The sequence below is a fragment of the Diadema setosum genome, chromosome 19, assembly GCF_964275005.1.
Source record: "Diadema setosum chromosome 19, eeDiaSeto1, whole genome shotgun sequence".
In the NCBI taxonomy this organism is placed as follows: domain Eukaryota; kingdom Metazoa; phylum Echinodermata; class Echinoidea; order Diadematoida; family Diadematidae; genus Diadema; species Diadema setosum.
Window position 1 is genome coordinate 23358146 of NC_092703.1, and position 17153 is coordinate 23375298.

General features: G+C 38.1%; 2 protein-coding genes across 2 annotated transcripts; one reads left to right on the top strand and one right to left on the bottom strand.

Moving 5' to 3' along the window:
- Positions 1-1239: 1239 nt before the first annotated feature.
- LOC140242615 (radial spoke head protein 3 homolog) lies at positions 1240-7280 on the bottom strand. The gene is made up of 7 exons (XM_072322367.1): positions 6931-7280; positions 6085-6172; positions 5385-5672; positions 4668-4871; positions 4046-4295; positions 3349-3506; positions 1240-2655 (listed from the first exon to the last, which is right to left on the bottom strand). The coding sequence occupies exons 1-7, from the start codon at positions 7026-7028 to the stop codon at positions 2542-2544; spliced, it is 1200 nt and encodes a 399-aa protein (XP_072178468.1). The 5' UTR covers positions 7029-7280; the 3' UTR covers positions 1240-2541.
- A 448-nt stretch (positions 7281-7728) lies between these two features.
- Positions 7729-14566, top strand: LOC140242785 (adrenodoxin-like). Its single transcript, XM_072322544.1, has 4 exons — positions 7729-8057; positions 11231-11343; positions 12474-12603; positions 13737-14566. The coding sequence occupies exons 1-4, from the start codon at positions 7729-7731 to the stop codon at positions 13828-13830; spliced, it is 666 nt and encodes a 221-aa protein (XP_072178645.1). The 3' UTR covers positions 13831-14566.
- Positions 14567-17153: the final 2587 nt, after the last annotated feature.

Consider the following 17153-nt stretch of genomic DNA (forward strand, 5'->3'; position numbering starts at 1 on the left):
CGATCGTACAAATAAAAGGCGTGTCCCACCTTTTGTTAGGATTGCTCTGTTTTGGGTGTCTCGGCCATTTCAAAACCTATTTTCATCAAACAAACATTGAATTCCCCTTGGAATTACATTTTCATTCATATTTCATAATAGGTTTCTCATTATCTTATCCAAAAATGTTAGAAACCTGGAGTTACAACTGTAGGTCTAAACCAAAACTATGGTGTCAAATGCATACTTGGGTTGCGCACGCAAGTGTGTGTGTGTGTGTGTATGTATGTCATTCTCATGTGCTCTAGTCAGCTGGTACATACTATTTTGAAGCTTAAGTCAAACTGGTATCGTCGGTTGAGAATGACAAGGGGGTAAGTTGCCTGTAAGCCCATAGGCCCGAATTTACAAAGGTGGTACAAATGAAACCATGGGCTAAACCATGGACAAAAACCATGGAGCGCCAAGTGTCAAACGGAATATTTCGTTACGAAATTGGTCATTTCGTCGACAAAATGACTGTTTCGTTAACGAAATTATCATTTCGTGGACGAAATGTTCATTTAGTTACAAAATGTTGTCATTTCTTTACAAAATAATCATTTCATCGACGAAATAACTGATTTCGTAGCGAAATATCCCATGCGACACTTGGCATTCCATGGTTTTTGTCCATGGTTTAAACCATGGTTTCATTTGTACCACCTTCGTGAATTCAGGCCATAGTGTTTGGGACAACTTAACGCCCTTCTCATTCTCAACAGACGGCATATACCAACAAAAGCATATATATATATATATAATATATATATATATATATATATATATATATATATATATATATATATATATATATATTTTTGCCAGTAAAGAATTGAGTTTATTAGAATAAACTCATTCTTTATTGGCAAAAATGCATTACCAGTTTATTTCTTCATGGAGCCAATACGTGAATTCTCAACATGTTTATATGTACATATATATGCTTGTCACAATGTGAGAGCTTGCAATTTTACTTTATGAATGGTACATATACACCACACAATCTCCATTACAATAGCAGGCCCACATAATCTGACAGATAGATACTGCATGTAAATAGAAAATATTGAAGAGCAAACTCACTCTCCATGACTGCCAGGTAGATATGTGCCGTGTTGAAATTTATGTTTCATCCACATAAACAAACACAGACACACATACCTGGACACATATACATGTACATGTATATCCAAAGAAAGAAACTCCACAAATTCAACATTGTGTGTACAATATACTTTAATTTTAACATTTACTACAAATATACATAATATAATAATTGTTTAACACAATGAAAATACAATACACATTTTGTGTGAATATGATGAAACAATCTGTTTTGTTCAATTTAAAGAGAGTGTGCAATAAAATCTGATATAGATATCTGAAACTCAAAACAGGAAGAACTTTGTACCCATACAATGAGATAGCTAATTTGGTTTTCTGAAGCATTGAAAATTCAAGTCCACATGCATCGCCAGGTTTCTTGACTACAATTATGTTGTGATAGACCTCTGCTAGGGAGCAAAAACAGTCTATGCAAATGACAATGCAGGTCTAGCATACAAGAATTTTCCAATTCATCAATGTCTTATTAAGGCATCTTGTGCCATAACACTGAATTGTTTTGTGAATAGCAGTTTCACAAACTCTCTACTACTCTCAGTTGTCGTTTTCAGTCATGGCTGCATGTTCCAGTCACCCTAATCTCATGAAATGATCATCTCTCCTAGTCAAAATGAATAAAATCTGAGATGGCTGAAGAATGTGTTTTCAAATTTACCACTTTATGTTCCACGCAAACATGATGGGTCACAAAGAGGGGTATCCCCATCAAACAAGTTTTCTACCACCCTCCAATCAACAGTACACTTTCAAGGCGTCAACAAATGGAGATCAACAATGTCATTCCTCACAGACAACAGATCATGATGTAGGAACAATCATAGTTTCTATTTACAATTACACCTAGTGCCACATAAAGATGACATGTGTGCAGGCGAACAGCTTTCCACTGTGTGGAATGACATGTCACCGCTCCAGCAATACACTTCTGGAATTCTGCAAGCCATGTGAACACAAGATAAGGCATACTAGTACTTTTCTCACATTCACCGACCCCTTGCACTATGCTCTATTCCTCTCTGGCATGTTCCAGGGAGAATTGTAAATCTAATAATATACCAAGCTTTATATCATTCCTCAATTCCAGCATGGGTAACTTGTCATCAATCGTACACTTCGCCAGAAATTCACAAGCACGTACTGTTCCGCTGCAAAATACAAGTACTTTGAATAATGAGGTAAGACGTTGACACTGCTCACGATGCTGTTGATAGTGTGTTGTGTTTACATTCTTCTATAACTGTCTTCACTCATCTCTTTGAAGCAAGCAGTTGTGCTGGCAGTGCGTGACATCAATAGATTGTTTCAACTAATGCATTAATCCACAGCTCTGTTTGCAGAGTTCTATTAGTTGTTGAGTTTAAATGTTGGGTGAGGGCATTGCGGTGCTCCAGCTATCTATTCTGCTTCTTCACCATCCCCTTCAGCCTCCTCCCCCTCCTCCTCTTGTGCCTGGTCTGGCGCCGTCTCTGGCCTGCTCTCTGCCGCCTCTGGGGCAGCTTCTTGTGGTGCCTGGTGGGACAGAAAGAAATTCATAAATTTTATATTCACACATTTTTATATCATTTTCACAGGAGTACAGACTATCAGATTCCACCAAGACAAGGCATTTTTTTTTTTCTGTGCTAGTCTAAATACCTATTGTGGAGAAGGAAAGTGGAATACATTGAAGTTACACTTCTACGAGCAATCATGCAAAACTTACACTATTGATTCACAAGACACCAAAACTTATCTGCTATTTCAACTGGCAAGGGTGGTTTAGATAAGATATAATTACACCATGACATCAACTGCATCAATCATTACACAAGAAAAGCTTGATATTATTGATCTCTTTCATTACAGATTTGGTGCAGAATTTATATTTGATAATGAAAAGGTCATGGAAGAGGCAATCAGTAATATTTAACAAGTTATCGTGGATACTACTACTAGGCCCATACAAAGTTAGCTTTCAAGACTAGTGAACAAAAAGGGCATCTATTAAAACTGATCGACAACTTTCCCTTCATCAATATAAATAAACACAGATTATTCAGCCTTTGAGTAGTAGCCATGTGAAAAAAAAAAAAAAAAAAACATGGGCACACATACTCAGGTTGGTATCAAGGAAGGGCTTTTTGTCAATTAGCTGCAATAAAAACAACTCAGTGCAAGAACTGTTAATTTGAATGAAAAGGGCATCACTGCTAGCATCCTCACCTCTTCAGCTGCAGGTTCCTGGCTCTCGCCGCTGTTCATCTGCTCTTCCAGGATTTGCTGAGCAGCCTCAGCGATGAGTTCAATGCTGTTGGTCTGAGCAGACTCTTCAAGCTTGAAGAAGGCGGCCATCCTCTCCTTGACCACATCTCGGACGATGCCTGGATGCAACAGGGAGAAAACGGAAGATTAGTTTGTCTTTGAACAAAACAAGCACACAAATGTGATGCATTTCAGAGAAAAGTTTCTCCATAGTGACGACTTTAAGCCATGTATCACTGGTAGTTCTTAGAGTAGATACTTGTTTAAGTCCTCTCCATTGCAATGAAATAATTTCTTGGGAGCTGGCTGCCATTCTATTAAAGTTTCATGCAAAGCTTTGACTGTATACTAAACACAATTTGAAATTTTGAAATGATTCTTACAAAGCACTATAAAATTTGCCCTTTGTTTTTAGGAGTTAACAAGGGTTCGATACTCATACATTATACACAAACTCATCAAACTATGTTACACCTGCCAAGAAAAAATTATCAGCTTCTATTCAAAACTGCTTAGCACAGATATTCTTTTGTGCAATTTTCATATGACAACTACCACAATTCTGCAAGGCACAGGGAAATCACTGGTGACAAAACACAGTAAAGGGGCATGAGATGATTATCTCTACTTGCAGAGGGTGTGACTTCTGAAAACTCACCATCTAGTACTGTCCTGCCCAGGACAGACTTGTCGATGCACTTTTCAACCTCGTCCATGAGCCAGGGCATGAATCCCAATTCCACGTCCCTCTCCACGGGGTCGTAGAAGTAGCCGTTGTCGTTGAGTGTGCCAAAGACCGACGGGATGAGATCAGCCAGGTAGCTCTGAGCAAACGCCCTTGCTGCAATCTTCTCTGCCGTCTCCTTCTCCTTCTTGAGAACCTCTCGCTGCTGCTTCATTCGCCTCTCCTGGAAGGTCACAGAGCAACAATGCACATGCATGAGACCGAGTTTGCACAAAGTAAAATCATTTGTACAGGCGAATCTCGATCTGGCGAGCATGGATACGTCAAGACTTTGTTAGAACAAGAGGATTCGTCTGGTACAACAGTTATTAATTCAGTTATTTACTTTGTCTGTGTTAGCAAGTTATTGTTACACAAGAAAACTATTGCAGTGCTGAACATCTTGCTTTAACAGGCCTTGCTTCTCTGGTGAAAAATCCACACTGAAGAACACCTATATCCATTTTTGTAATTGTAATTTTTTTTATACTTGTTTTGTTCGATGGAGATAAGCAAATAAAAGATAAAAACATTGGAGTCTGGTCTGAGAGCTCACCTTCTCTTCTCTATGCCGCCTCTCTTGCTCTTCTAACCTCTGTGTCTCCACCAGCTCAGCATTCCTCAGCTCCTCAAAGGCCCGCTGCTGAGCCCGCAGGTTGGCAAGCTCTTCCTCCTCCATGACCTCCAGTAAGGCCTGCTCCACTGTCTTCCCTACCAGGACCTCAAGGATGGGCTTCACCTCGATGTCAAAGTCAAATAGCTGTTCAAACAAGAAAGAGAACAGAAACAGTCAATCGATAATAAAGTATTGTTCTAAACATGACAATCACAATGAAAAGTCAAAAAGGAAACATGATATCTGATAGACTTTGGTTCAAAGAGTATTGTGAAAACACCGGCATACTGTTGGGAAATATTGCCCTTTACTATTATATCAAAAGATGCCAGTTAGAATTATATTTTGGGCACTCAAGTCCCTTGCCACTCTTTCATGAAATCATATCAATCAAAAGTGATCTTAGTCAGATTGGGGGGAAAATGACTGGTAGACACTGACACAAGCTAAGTAATTTTTCTTTAGTAAAGGCAAGAGAAAGAGAAAATAAACACTGAAAAAAAAATTATTTTGCAGATAGGGTGCTTATCAAAGAGGTAAAGTCTATTTCCAACTGCACCAATCTCTCAAGAAATGATATTCTGACGGTTTGCTTTGCAAAACTAATCTGCTCTCTAAGGCAAGAATGCTATGTGCTAACACAATGTAGACACTCACATCTCCTTCATAGATTTGTGTGGCCACATCCATGCCAGTCTTGGCTGGGACAAACAGCGGCGTCGGTGGTCTATCGAGGAAGGCATCTGTCTGGCATTCAACGTCGGCCTCCTCAACCCTGTCGCTCAGCTCCTCCAGATAGAGTTCGGTCTGGACATCGATGTGCTTGCGGCCCTCCACTGGTTCTGGTGACCGCGGCCTGAGCTGGTCCTTGGCACGCTTGGCAGCTATCTTACGTCTCCTAATTTCTTGCTGTCTTTGGATTTCAATAGGGTCTGGCTGAGCTGTCTGGAATGGTAAAGAATAACATATTTTTGTTCTAAAAACACAGTTCTCAACAAATCAAGTGCAAATGATATCAAAGTCAGACACTGAAATAGATAAAATCACAATACTCAATGCACTAGGATCACTTTTCTATAGCATGCCTTCTATATCAGACAGAGAGAAAAAAAGTATGTTTAAAAGGTAGAAAACAAACTTCATCAATATGAAATCCTTTACTGAAATGAATGCTTCTGGAATCTGGAAAGTAATATGGTTCACTGCGTTTACTAGTATTCACTGTCTTGGCTTTTGCATTGTTTATCCTCCAAAGTTAAAATGATAACCCTTTTGTAAATCTACAAAGATTTGTTTTAAATGTTTGTTGTTGTTTTTTTTTTCTAAATGGTTTCCTAAAAGTACACTCAGAACTTACAGCTGGAAGGGTGTGTTGTGCATATGTGTTTCCCCTGACAATCCTTCTGTCGTACATAATATTGCCAATGGGAACTGGTTCAGGATTTCTGTAGACAAAAGAAAAAGAAAACATGAGTTCGAAGAAACAGATTTTCATGACAAAGAGTCAAGATCTGCAAAGGAAGAGAACAAACAATTAGACTTTCTACTAGTGTCTATAGAACAAAGATCTACTTTAGATCCATCTATCAGCAACTTCAAGATCAGGCGAGCTACAAACAACTGTAACAAAGTTGGTAAGTTTTCTGCATAAAATTTTGAACCATGCTGTGAGTGTGACATTGATACTAATGACGTTAGAATTCTGGATCTGTGTAGACCTACACTGTTGTAGTCCTAAAACTAACGTTTAAGGTAAGTTTGTGCATAGGGTACCATGTAAAAATGTTAGGCTTCTAACCTCTTCTCTACCTGGCGTCTGAAACATAAATATGCAAGGTAGACATACCACAAGGTCCACAGATAGAGGCTACCGTTGTCATTGAATCTACATCACACAGACCACCATTTTTCCAGAGTAATTCATCTTAAGATAAATGTAGATAGTTAGATTACAGGAGTAGGACTAGAAGTCTAGGACCGGAGCTTAGCCTTAGGACTGTAAGAGGCTGGAACTCCTTGCTTGGTTGTTCCACTATTAATTTTTGCTGGTCGACTGTGACTGAGACTGGCCTAGCATTAGCAAGCCTGAACTGATTCACAATTGGGCAGACCGCTAAACTTTAGAAACATTCCTTTACCTTGGTGTCGTACATAAAACAATTTGATTATGGTTTAGCAATTTTAGGGCAGTTGAGTTACTTACTGTGCCAGTGGATCTCTGTATTTTTTCCTTTGAGGAACAGCTCGCGGCTGACTTGCGAACGTATACGTTCCACTCTTTTGCGGTAAGACCGTCGTCATCTTGGACAAAATATCCTCGTTATCGCTACTGAAATAGTTAAATAGTCCCCTTTGGAGACTCCTACAGCAGTGTTTATGTTTTAGAAATGTAAAATCGCAAAATAATATGCCGTCCTGTCCTTGTCAAGATGCTATTCCTGGTCCTTTTCACTCGTATCCACGGTCGGCTCGCACCTACGAAAGTACGCGTGTAACTGCCCGGCGACGATCCCACTACAAACTGACAGTGTGGCGGCACAATACACACAGAGTAGCTAGGCACTGACAGTGTGTGTGCAATGAAACCACTACACGCGTTGTTTGGGTTCGCAACCGAGCCGTGTAACTAGGGATATGACCCAAATATCACTTCGCTTTCTCACTGTTTCAATAAATAGAATACTGAAATATGGGTGAAGGGTATTTGTTTTAATTTCTTTATTTCCGAAAGTATTTTCAAGTGAATTTATTCTTAAATATAGAGAATATTTGCAAAATGATGTTGCACTTTATTCTATACGCGGATGACGATTTTGGGGCAGTCGCATTTAGCATAATTCATTGGGAGTAAATATTGCAGCCATAGCAACACTCACGTAGCTGGTCCTTGGCCTTTCATTCAAGTCAACGTAGCTGGCGCTCTGTGTGAAAGATAAGGTCAATGAACTTGCTCACGTTTCACCCATCGACTCAACATCATCGACCACGCAAACATTTCAAAATGCTTCCATTAAGATCATTTTATAGGATAGCAGGAAGACCGAACATCCATAATAGGCTTCCACCTTGTATTTGCCAGGATTTGAATTCAAGGGCAGCTCAGTTGAAACAACCCATCTCATTTTCCAGGATCTCCGAAGACAGAAGGAGACTACACACGCAAATTTGTGCGAGTGGGACTGGTATGAAATTGTTCATTAGGAACACGACGAAGAATGACACTTGTCCTACTGCTAATCGCACGGGACACTCATTCATGCCATTGCCAATAAATTTTCAAAGTCAAAGAAGAGTTTTCAGTTCCACCCAGATACGGACGAAGAAAGAAGAGTGAGTAATTTACCTGTATAGAGTCACAAATTTCAAAGGCTCTTTTTACTTTGATTCTTTGAATGACAAAGAAATCTGTATCTAGGTTTAGTATGATATTGATAATACTTGTGAATTTATATATTTCATCACTTTATTGATATACAAATCGAACAAAGGAATACATAAATACAAAACATAAAAGCCCAGGACATAATTGGATAAACAGAATAAGCAGGGCATATACTAGCCCGACCAGACGCTGTTAATACGCTACGTATGTACAGCGGCGACTGGGCTGTGTATAGTTAGGCATTATATACATAAATATCACACAATGTTACAGAAGATTTACGAATAAATTAGACGTCTATACAGTAAATACACATAACTCTGACAGAATCCTAACTTACACATATTCAAAGTGTGAAAAATATTGTATAAGCAGGCAAAAGGATAAGAAATGAGACCAGAAAGATTAAAGTAGAGAAAATTGAAACTAAGAAAGAGAAAGGAGAAAAATAATATAGCATGAAGAAGAAGTTAGTACTTTTGTTATAGTACTTTTCTAGGGCCTAACTGCTAAAACTAGTGAAAACATAGTTTTGGTAAGGCCCTATAACATGTTGGGGTTTGACTAACTCAAATACTGTTATTAGACAGAAAGACCCATCTGTCCGGAGGAGTCTTTTATGTTTTTTGACGTTATCGCTCTCCTCCGTAGACAAGTATATGAGGGGATCCGTGGTCGAAGCCAGAGGCAGTCTCCGCGGAACATTTCCCCGACGACCAGATAGACAGAGCGGTATAGACCGATCTTTCGGTCGACTAGGGTTTGACATGTTTGAGAACCCGTCTGCCACCATTTCATATTTGCTTGTAATGTATCGAAAGAGTTTACCAAGAAACTTACCTGGCTGACGCGATTTGCTGGGATGATGAGTTGTTTCGGAGTATTTTGAGATCAAAATTAAAAGTCGGTAGGAGAGTTGATCGTATCACCGGACGCTTTTTTTTTTTTTCATGGCTCTGATTACTCCGTACTATAAAGTAAGAAGACGAAATTATAGCCAAAAATAACACAAGTTATTCACAAAGTCCTGAAAATTACAAATTTGGCAAAATTATGAAAATTATTCACTCCGATTTATGGAAAATAGACTTCAATTATACCCCCTCCAAAAAAGTAGCATTACAATTCCGGACATGATTTTTGTAATGAAGTGAGTCTTTCACAACTTGTCCTTGCACCAGAATCACAATTCATCCCACGAATCACCGTGGGCTGTACGCATTCTTACCGAACGGATGACAAAGAAAAAAATCGGCAAATGAGGCTCAAATTTCGTATTTTATGGTAAAATGTCTATCTTGAATATTTCGAACAGTTCACGCAATAAAAAAGCAACTTCTAGATATTTACATGCATTGTCTATGGGAGCGCGGGTGATGAGTTGCGGGCCTCTTCCTTAGTGCACAACTAATGCATCGTTCGCGTTTGAGGACAATAGCTGTATATTTCTGATATCGATCAGTGAACTTGTGGTTCTATTGGAATCTTCAGCATTTTTCCTGTATGTGAGTGGGATTTCATAGAATTTCAGTGACGAAATGTGATTTAAACATGCATAAATATTAACTATGATGAGGTGCGGGTCACTGAACTGTAAATCCTAGTTAAAATGTGAATTTCTTCACATTTTTACATTTTCATGTCACGTTTTTTGCAATTTCGGTCCACACAACGTTCTGTGAGGCTAACTACAAAGTCTCGCGTGTACTGAATGTCATTAGTACGCAAAAATATGTGTGTCCGGATTTACCATGCTGTCCGGTAACACCATACCTGTATATATACCGACTTTTATTACAGAAGGATCCAGGTTAACTCGATCTCAGGGACAACTCGGCCCTATTCTGACAATTTATATGCAGTTTGTGATCGCCATATTCTATACACAGGCGCTTGATAGGCGCACATTAATTTTGCATGCGCGCCAAAGAGGTTCTTTGATGAACGCGTTGTTTCAACTCGGCCAATAATTGCGACCAGCCAGAATGAGAAGCACTCCCATAGTACAACACTGTATAATCCAGAGGGACAACTCGGCCCTGCTGTCAAAACGAGCCAAGTTGTCCCCAAGTCTGAGTTAGCCTGACCCGATCGGGGAATTTCTGAGATGCGAACATTTTTGGTTAATATTTCGCATTTTTTTCGTTACCCAACAAATATCTTAAAATTTGGACCATGAGTACATTCAGAATGATTATGCTGAGTTGTTGAAATAAGCCCACAAAGTCACAAAAAATTCTCTAAATGCAATGTCCGTAATGCTGGAATTGCCCAAATGCAGCCTCAAATCTCATGACATGCACAAATGTAACCCAAATAATAATCATTTCATGCATTAGGATATGTCTGCCATAGGCTTTCATTGAAATACTCTCTAGAAGGTGAGTGGTTTGGTAATTTGCATGCAAAAAACTAATGCTATAACAATTGTGCAATCCTCAAACGGTCAATCAGATCTGTTAATCATGTGAATATGAATGGTCAAATGTAACTGAAAAGGATGCATACTATGAAGGTCCTGTTTACCTTTTGGAGCAGTGATTTTAAAAATGTTCAAGATATTACATTTGATGCATAATGTGTAGGTCAGTTGTAGGTTCCTATCACAAAACATCCTACCATATATAATTTTTTTTCGCAATAAAGCCTAAAATGTAAGGAGATATCTCTATTTTTATCAATAAACCATCACTGTAGATGGTTTAGTCTGGAAAAATTTTTAACTAATGTTCACATTTTGGATATAAACAATTCACTACCAGAGGCGGATCCAGGAATTTCGTAAAGAGGGGGCGTGTTTACAAAAATAAAGGGGGGCGCACGCACCCCTCCCCCCATTTTTTTCTTTTTATTTCTTTTGTTTCAACAAAAAATAAAGGGGGGGCGTGCGCCGTTTGTGGTCCTCCCTGGATCCGCCCCTGACTACTTAACATTGATTATGCCGATTCAGATTTTTACATTGGGTGAACATGTATTATTCCTAACTCACTTTTTAGAACTTTTTTGGAGTTACTAGTGCTTGGTTTTTGTTTCATCTGCAAATAGTAAATTATGCCTTTAAGAGGGAGTCTCTTATACTTCAAAATTTACTCTTTTGTTTGGTTTTCTTCCTATGTTTCAGAATTACAGTACATTTCATGAAGCAGGATGGAGAGCGGTTATCAGTGAAGGCCAAAGTTGGTGAAACACTCCTAGACACAGTAATAGACAATGATGTGGATATAGATGGTTTTGGTGAGTGAACCTTTCGTTTTCTTGTAAAGTTAGTCTTGTAAGTTGACACTTAACTCGCCTACTTCTTGTAGCCATGTTCATTTTACTTGAGTTCTTTTGGTAGAAGCTTACCTGAACCAAAAGCTAATGAAGGTAACTATGATTGCCCGCAGTCCAGTGTCTATTGTGTATTGTGTACTGTGCCTCATGACATGTATTTCACTCAATATGTCATGTCTAAATGTTTGCCATTGTTTCTCAAAAACACAACTTAGATTAAGTAAGCATTTTCACCAGATCCATTTGCCTAGATGGCCTGTACATGATACCCTTATCCAGATTCAGCAATACCACATGTTGTATATTCTTCAGAGAAGGCCTTTGCAGAGCTGAATGTTGGTTTTTTTCTTCATAAAAAAGGATCCTGATTTAGACATGACAAATATATTCAATGTACATGCGTAGTAGTCGTTTGATTGTTCATATTTAAAATGTATGATTTCCCACTACATGAATTTCAACTGAAAAAGATACATGTATGTGTATTTTCTTGGCAGTCAGAATTACATTGCAGGGAATAAGTACATGTATGGTATTGATTTGCAAAGGTAGACAGCAACTCTTCTATGATTGTTTGAATATATGGTACTGTCTTCAGGCTACATAAATGCCTATTGGATGAAATTCTCACTCTGATGCTGAACAGAAGTCTCTTTTTTCCTTCTTTTTATTTCATTCTGGAGCCTGCATACAAATTTGTAGTACCTGTTAAAGGGTCTTAGTCAATACCTCTTAACTCTTCTTTTGATGCATGATTTTTATCACTCTCAGAACAATATGTTTTCTTTTCTTCGTTTTTTTTTTTCATAATGAAGATGATTATAAAAAAAAAATAGATACAATTAAGTAAAAAATTCAGGGGCAAAAATGTCTGTGATGCAAAATACCCTTTGGTAGCAACAAAATTTCGACACACAAAAGAAAGGTGCTGGTCTCGAGGACTTTGTTCTCATAACAGGAGTCGCCCATGATATCTAGCAAGTGGCCGTGACGTAACCCAGATACAACTGTACGCGTTAGTAACAGCCGGAGCAGGAAAGAAAGGTACAGCGATCTAAATGTGTTGAGTTTGTGTCTTCCTTTTTGTCTAGGTGCATGTGAAGGGACGTTAGCCTGCTCCACTTGCCACCTCATATTTCCAGAGGAAATCTACGAGCAGCTACCGGAGAAGTTGGATGAGGAGGAAGATATGTTAGACCTTGCTTACGGCCTTGAAGACACGTGAGTTCAACCCCAGTAGGAATTCTCTCTCCTTCCCTGACTTTCTCTCCCTTTCCCACTCTCTCCCTGTCTCTCTCTCTCTCTCTCTCTCTCTCTCTCTCTCTCTTGTTCTCTCAGCACCAAAGTGGTCTTTCAGAGTACACTTTGTTAGTATAGTTATGAATAGCTGACAAGGAGAAATGATCATACTATAAAAAGTGGAAGTTTTTTCACATTTCATAAGACGTGAAACTAGCATGAAAGTAAAAGCACAGAACATTTTTTTGCTTGTTGTATGTAACACTACTTTGCATTTTTAATGTGAACTTCAACATTTTCAACAATTTCAACATTTTACCCAGCCCAGTGGAAATCTAGTCATGTGAAAATCTTCACTTTTACATTATGCTCATTTCAATGTGAAGGGATGTGTTTAATCCCTTTCCAGCTTTACAGCTCACAGTGGTGGTCTTCTGCATATATATCTCTCATATTTACTGGCAAAATACCTGTTTCTTGCACAATACTCTGCTCATGCTTATCTATTTTTCTATTGTTTTGTTATCATTTTAATCATTGAATTTGTTATTCTTTGTGTCTTTAAAATTTGTGTTGAAATTGTATTTGATTGAATGCAGAAATAAACCAAACCAATATGAAGTCAGAAAATTTTCATCGATCTCATGACTGTAGAGGCCTGTAATTTTTATGTGGTATGTAATACCACAAGGTGCTTCAAATGTACTTGCCTGCTAGCCCAGGAAGACTAGATCTCACCATGGGGAAAGTAAAAGAATGAGCACTTGCCAGTTTAAAGTAATGGGCTCTCACGCCATTTTCCCCTTTGTTGGATTGGAGAAATTTGAGAGATATCTTTCATAACGCCCAGATAAAATGGGGTACCATCATGAACAAGCATGTATGGCAATGTACTCTTGATCTTAGGGAAACTCTATTGGGACGTAGGGGTCTGGTTTTTTTTTTTTTTAGTTCAACAATGTTTGTGTGGCCTTATATTTAATGGCCATTTATATATATATATTCAGTCAGGGATTAATACCAGTTGTTCTCAACAGGAGAAAGAAATCGTGCTTGTTGCATTTGTATTTGATCAAATGTGTTCTCTCTATGTCTGTCTGTTTCCGTCATGGCAGATCCCGCCTGGGCTGCCAAATCACCCTCACCAAGGAGATGGACAGCATGGAGGTCATAGTGCCCGAAGGAGTCAGCGATGCTAGAGACGTATGACTTGAGCAGCAGCTGACGGACTGGGGGTGCGCTGCTAATCTGGGGCTTGCAGCGTTTGGATGGCAAAGATGACGCAAAGCTTTTTGGCGGACACGGGTGGGGGTAGCTGGCTAGTGGAATTCTAGATGTTGTTGGCAGATCTGATTGGAGTAGGAAAATGAAAACTTGTTTACCCCTCTTTCTCATTCCTATCACATGGACTCTCCTGACTAGGGTCATAAGATCACACCCGTGTCCTCTCCAGCAATGGTCTAATATGCAGTAACAAGCTTCTTGTATTAGCGAACAAATTGCATGCTGCATATATATATATACATACATACATATACACATTGTATATCCTTTATTGTAGCCAAACATGAGTGTGAGGAAAAATTTGAAGGTATGGGAAAGCACAGGTTAAAGGGATCGTATAGTTTTGGTTGAGACCTAACAGGTTTCTAACATTTTTGGTAAGGTAATGAGAAACCTCTGTGAAAGAGCATGAACAGAGCAATCCTAATAAAAGGTGGGACCCACCTTTTGTTACCATCGTTTTGTTTTACTTTGTTTTTGGATGTCTCAGCCATTCCAAAACCAATTTTCATCAAATAAACTTTGAATTCCTCTAAGAATGGTGTGCTCTGTACTATTTCATAGGTGGTTTCTAGGTATCTCACAAAAAGTTAATAGCCCTATCCTCATCTCTACCAATACTATATACCATCCCTTTAACAAAGAAACGACGGGTATTAGAGTTTTGCTGTTGCTTGCATTTGAGTGCAGCATTAAATATGAATGAGAAGTCATGTCTGTAGCATGTCTCGAGCAATCTTGTGGGGGGAAAAAAAAGAGCTGATTTTTTTTCTTCCAAAAAATACTGTGGAGCAAAGGAAACATCTTCACCAAAACAAAACAGGATTGCCGTTCAAGCATGCACAGCATGCACTATTCTAGACTTTATGCCTTCCAATTGCATAAGTAGTCCTCATACAACTCTGTTTCCCTTTGACCTTTAGTATGTAGCAGTTGATGTGATATGTTTAGTTTGAAAGGCCTGTTGGACTCCAGAATCATGTTGAAAGTGCTAATGTGTATGTGTGTAGAATACCAAAGTGTCATGTCATAGCCATGGAAACCAGTTCTAAACAACCTCAAATGGCCCGAGTTCTGGGCGCACCTTGTTCCAACACAAGCTCTAACAAAAGACTGTGATGTCATCACTTTGGTGCTGTATACAATCTGTATGTGTATGTACATACCACTAATGGCAACATGGTGCCAGGAGAATTTTACAGTAAAGAGAGAGAGAGAGATAAAGGTGTCCTCTGGAATCAAGGATATCGGGGGTGTTTCATAAAGCTGTTCGTAAAGTTACGAACAACTTGCGAGTGACTGGTGATCAGTTTTGATGTGCTATACTTCTCAGAATTTCCATAATTAAGCACAAGAACTGATCACCAGTCACTTGTAAGTTGTTCGTAACTTTACAAACAGCTTTATGAAACAGGGCCCTGGACTAATGTAGTATTAATGCAACTAAAGGTTAAAGCCACATAAATTGAAATCACTAAGTATATCAGAGTCTGCCAAACAGAAAGTTGTAAACCCTGAGTTTTGAGTGCATCAGTAGAGTGTTTGCTGTTCATAATATTTGTCATATTCTGCACTTATTTTTACACATTAGTTATATAGTTAGAACTGTATTTCAATTCTGTAAGGATACAGATATACATATTTTATATACACATAATATACATACATATATACATGTATGTGTGTATATACTGTGTATGACATATATTTTGGGAGTACATATATAATATTATTTCACATGTTGGGGCTTGTAGGATAGTTTTATGAGTGGCTGAATTTGCAGTCAAGAACTACATTGAAAAGATGAGGAATAAGCATTGTCTCTTTTCAAGGAAAAAGTGAATGATTTCCCACATTTGAGCCATAAAGAAGACAATATTTACCCAAATATAAATATCAGTTAAATCAAACAGTGCACTCCATCAATAAAGAAGTCCGTGGCACATGTGGTTTTCTTTTATTTTATCAAAATTTCATTATAGCTGAACAGTAAAGTATATAAGGATGTATAGATGATAATTTTGGGCCTGAATTTTTACTTCATTGTAACAAGAATAGTAACGCGAGCATTATATACATATGCCTATGTTCATAAGTATGTATACAAGGCTCGACACTAACGGTGGCCCGGTGTCCCGGGGCCACCAAAAAAGAAAGTCGGGCCACCAAATTTAAAAAAAGGGCAAATTTGGTGGCCCGCCTTGGGCCACCAAAATTTTTTGAAAAGTATGTTAATAAATTCGTAACTTTTTGCACCGGAAATTAGCAGTTAAATTTGTTTAAGGGATGGATGAAAAGGATTGAATGAGTGCCTTAGAGTGAGTGTTGCGAGTTTGTTAAGGTTTATTTATGAGTAGATATGTCCAACTTACAATTCTTACTATGTTTAAACTTAAATATTTGACTCATAAAAAAACAGGACTTTTCATGTTTTTTATTGTTTTTTTTTCGGGCCACCAAATTTTTCTCTCGGGCCACCAAAAATATGAAATTGAGGATTTTGGTGGCCCCATCGGGCCACCAAACAAAAAAGTTAGTGTGGAGCCCTGATGTATATGTATATCTATATGAGTGTAGTTGGGGCTCATTAATGTCTTGAGCATCATTTGCTTAATGATATCAATTATTCTAATTTCTGCAAAAGCTATGCAAATCTATGTTAGGAAAAAAAGGACTTGAATGTCCTGTGTAAGTGGTTTGAATAATTCAACATGACCATACGGCAAGCCAGTAATGAGTGCAATAATGAACCTAGAGGATTAAATGATGTTGAACATTGTTTGCCAGCCAGTAAATTCTTGAAATTATGTTCTTCATTGTACTTGTTTAATAATTTCTTATTGGTTAGAATTACCTTCTTTTTAGAATGCATTATGCACAAAACAAAACCTATCAAGCTAATTGATAACTTCACATTATAGTGAAATGATTCACCGAAAAAATGTTGGGAGGAGGTGAATATGATGTGATTGTGGTACAATTTCTCTCAGCATTTTATATCAGTAGGCATTAGTTATAACGAAATTTGCAATTTTTCTGCCACATCTTGTTGTAAGACATGTTATAAACATTCTGTTCTTTAGTTTATAAAGTAGGAGCTCAGACTACAAGGAAGAAAATTATTGCTGTGCAGAAAATTTACTACTATATTTTTTTTTTACATCATCTTATGTTATTTTATTTCATTATTAAACCAAGTGTAGTTTATGCTTAGATAATAATGCTTGACACAGATTGTATGCCTTTTG

Excerpts from the sequence above, each read along its gene's own strand:
- LOC140242615 (XM_072322367.1), bottom strand. The coding sequence starts at position 7,028 with ATGACGACGGTCTTACCGCAAAAGAGTGGAACGTATACGTTCGCAAGT. Across the intron at positions 4,872-5,384 it reads CACAAATCTATGAAGGAGAT|CTATTTGACTTTGACATCGA; the intron begins GTGAGTGTCTAC and ends TTGTTTGAACAG. Across the intron at positions 2,656-3,348 it reads AGGAACCTGCAGCTGAAGAG|GCACCACAAGAAGCTGCCCC; the intron begins GTGAGGATGCTA and ends CTGTCCCACCAG.
- LOC140242785 (XM_072322544.1), top strand. The coding sequence starts at position 7,729 with ATGCTTCCATTAAGATCATTTTATAGGATAGCAGGAAGACCGAACATC. Across the intron at positions 8,058-11,230 it reads ATACGGACGAAGAAAGAAGA|AATTACAGTACATTTCATGA; the intron begins GTGAGTAATTTA and ends CCTATGTTTCAG. Across the intron at positions 11,344-12,473 it reads TGTGGATATAGATGGTTTTG|GTGCATGTGAAGGGACGTTA; the intron begins GTGAGTGAACCT and ends CTTTTTGTCTAG.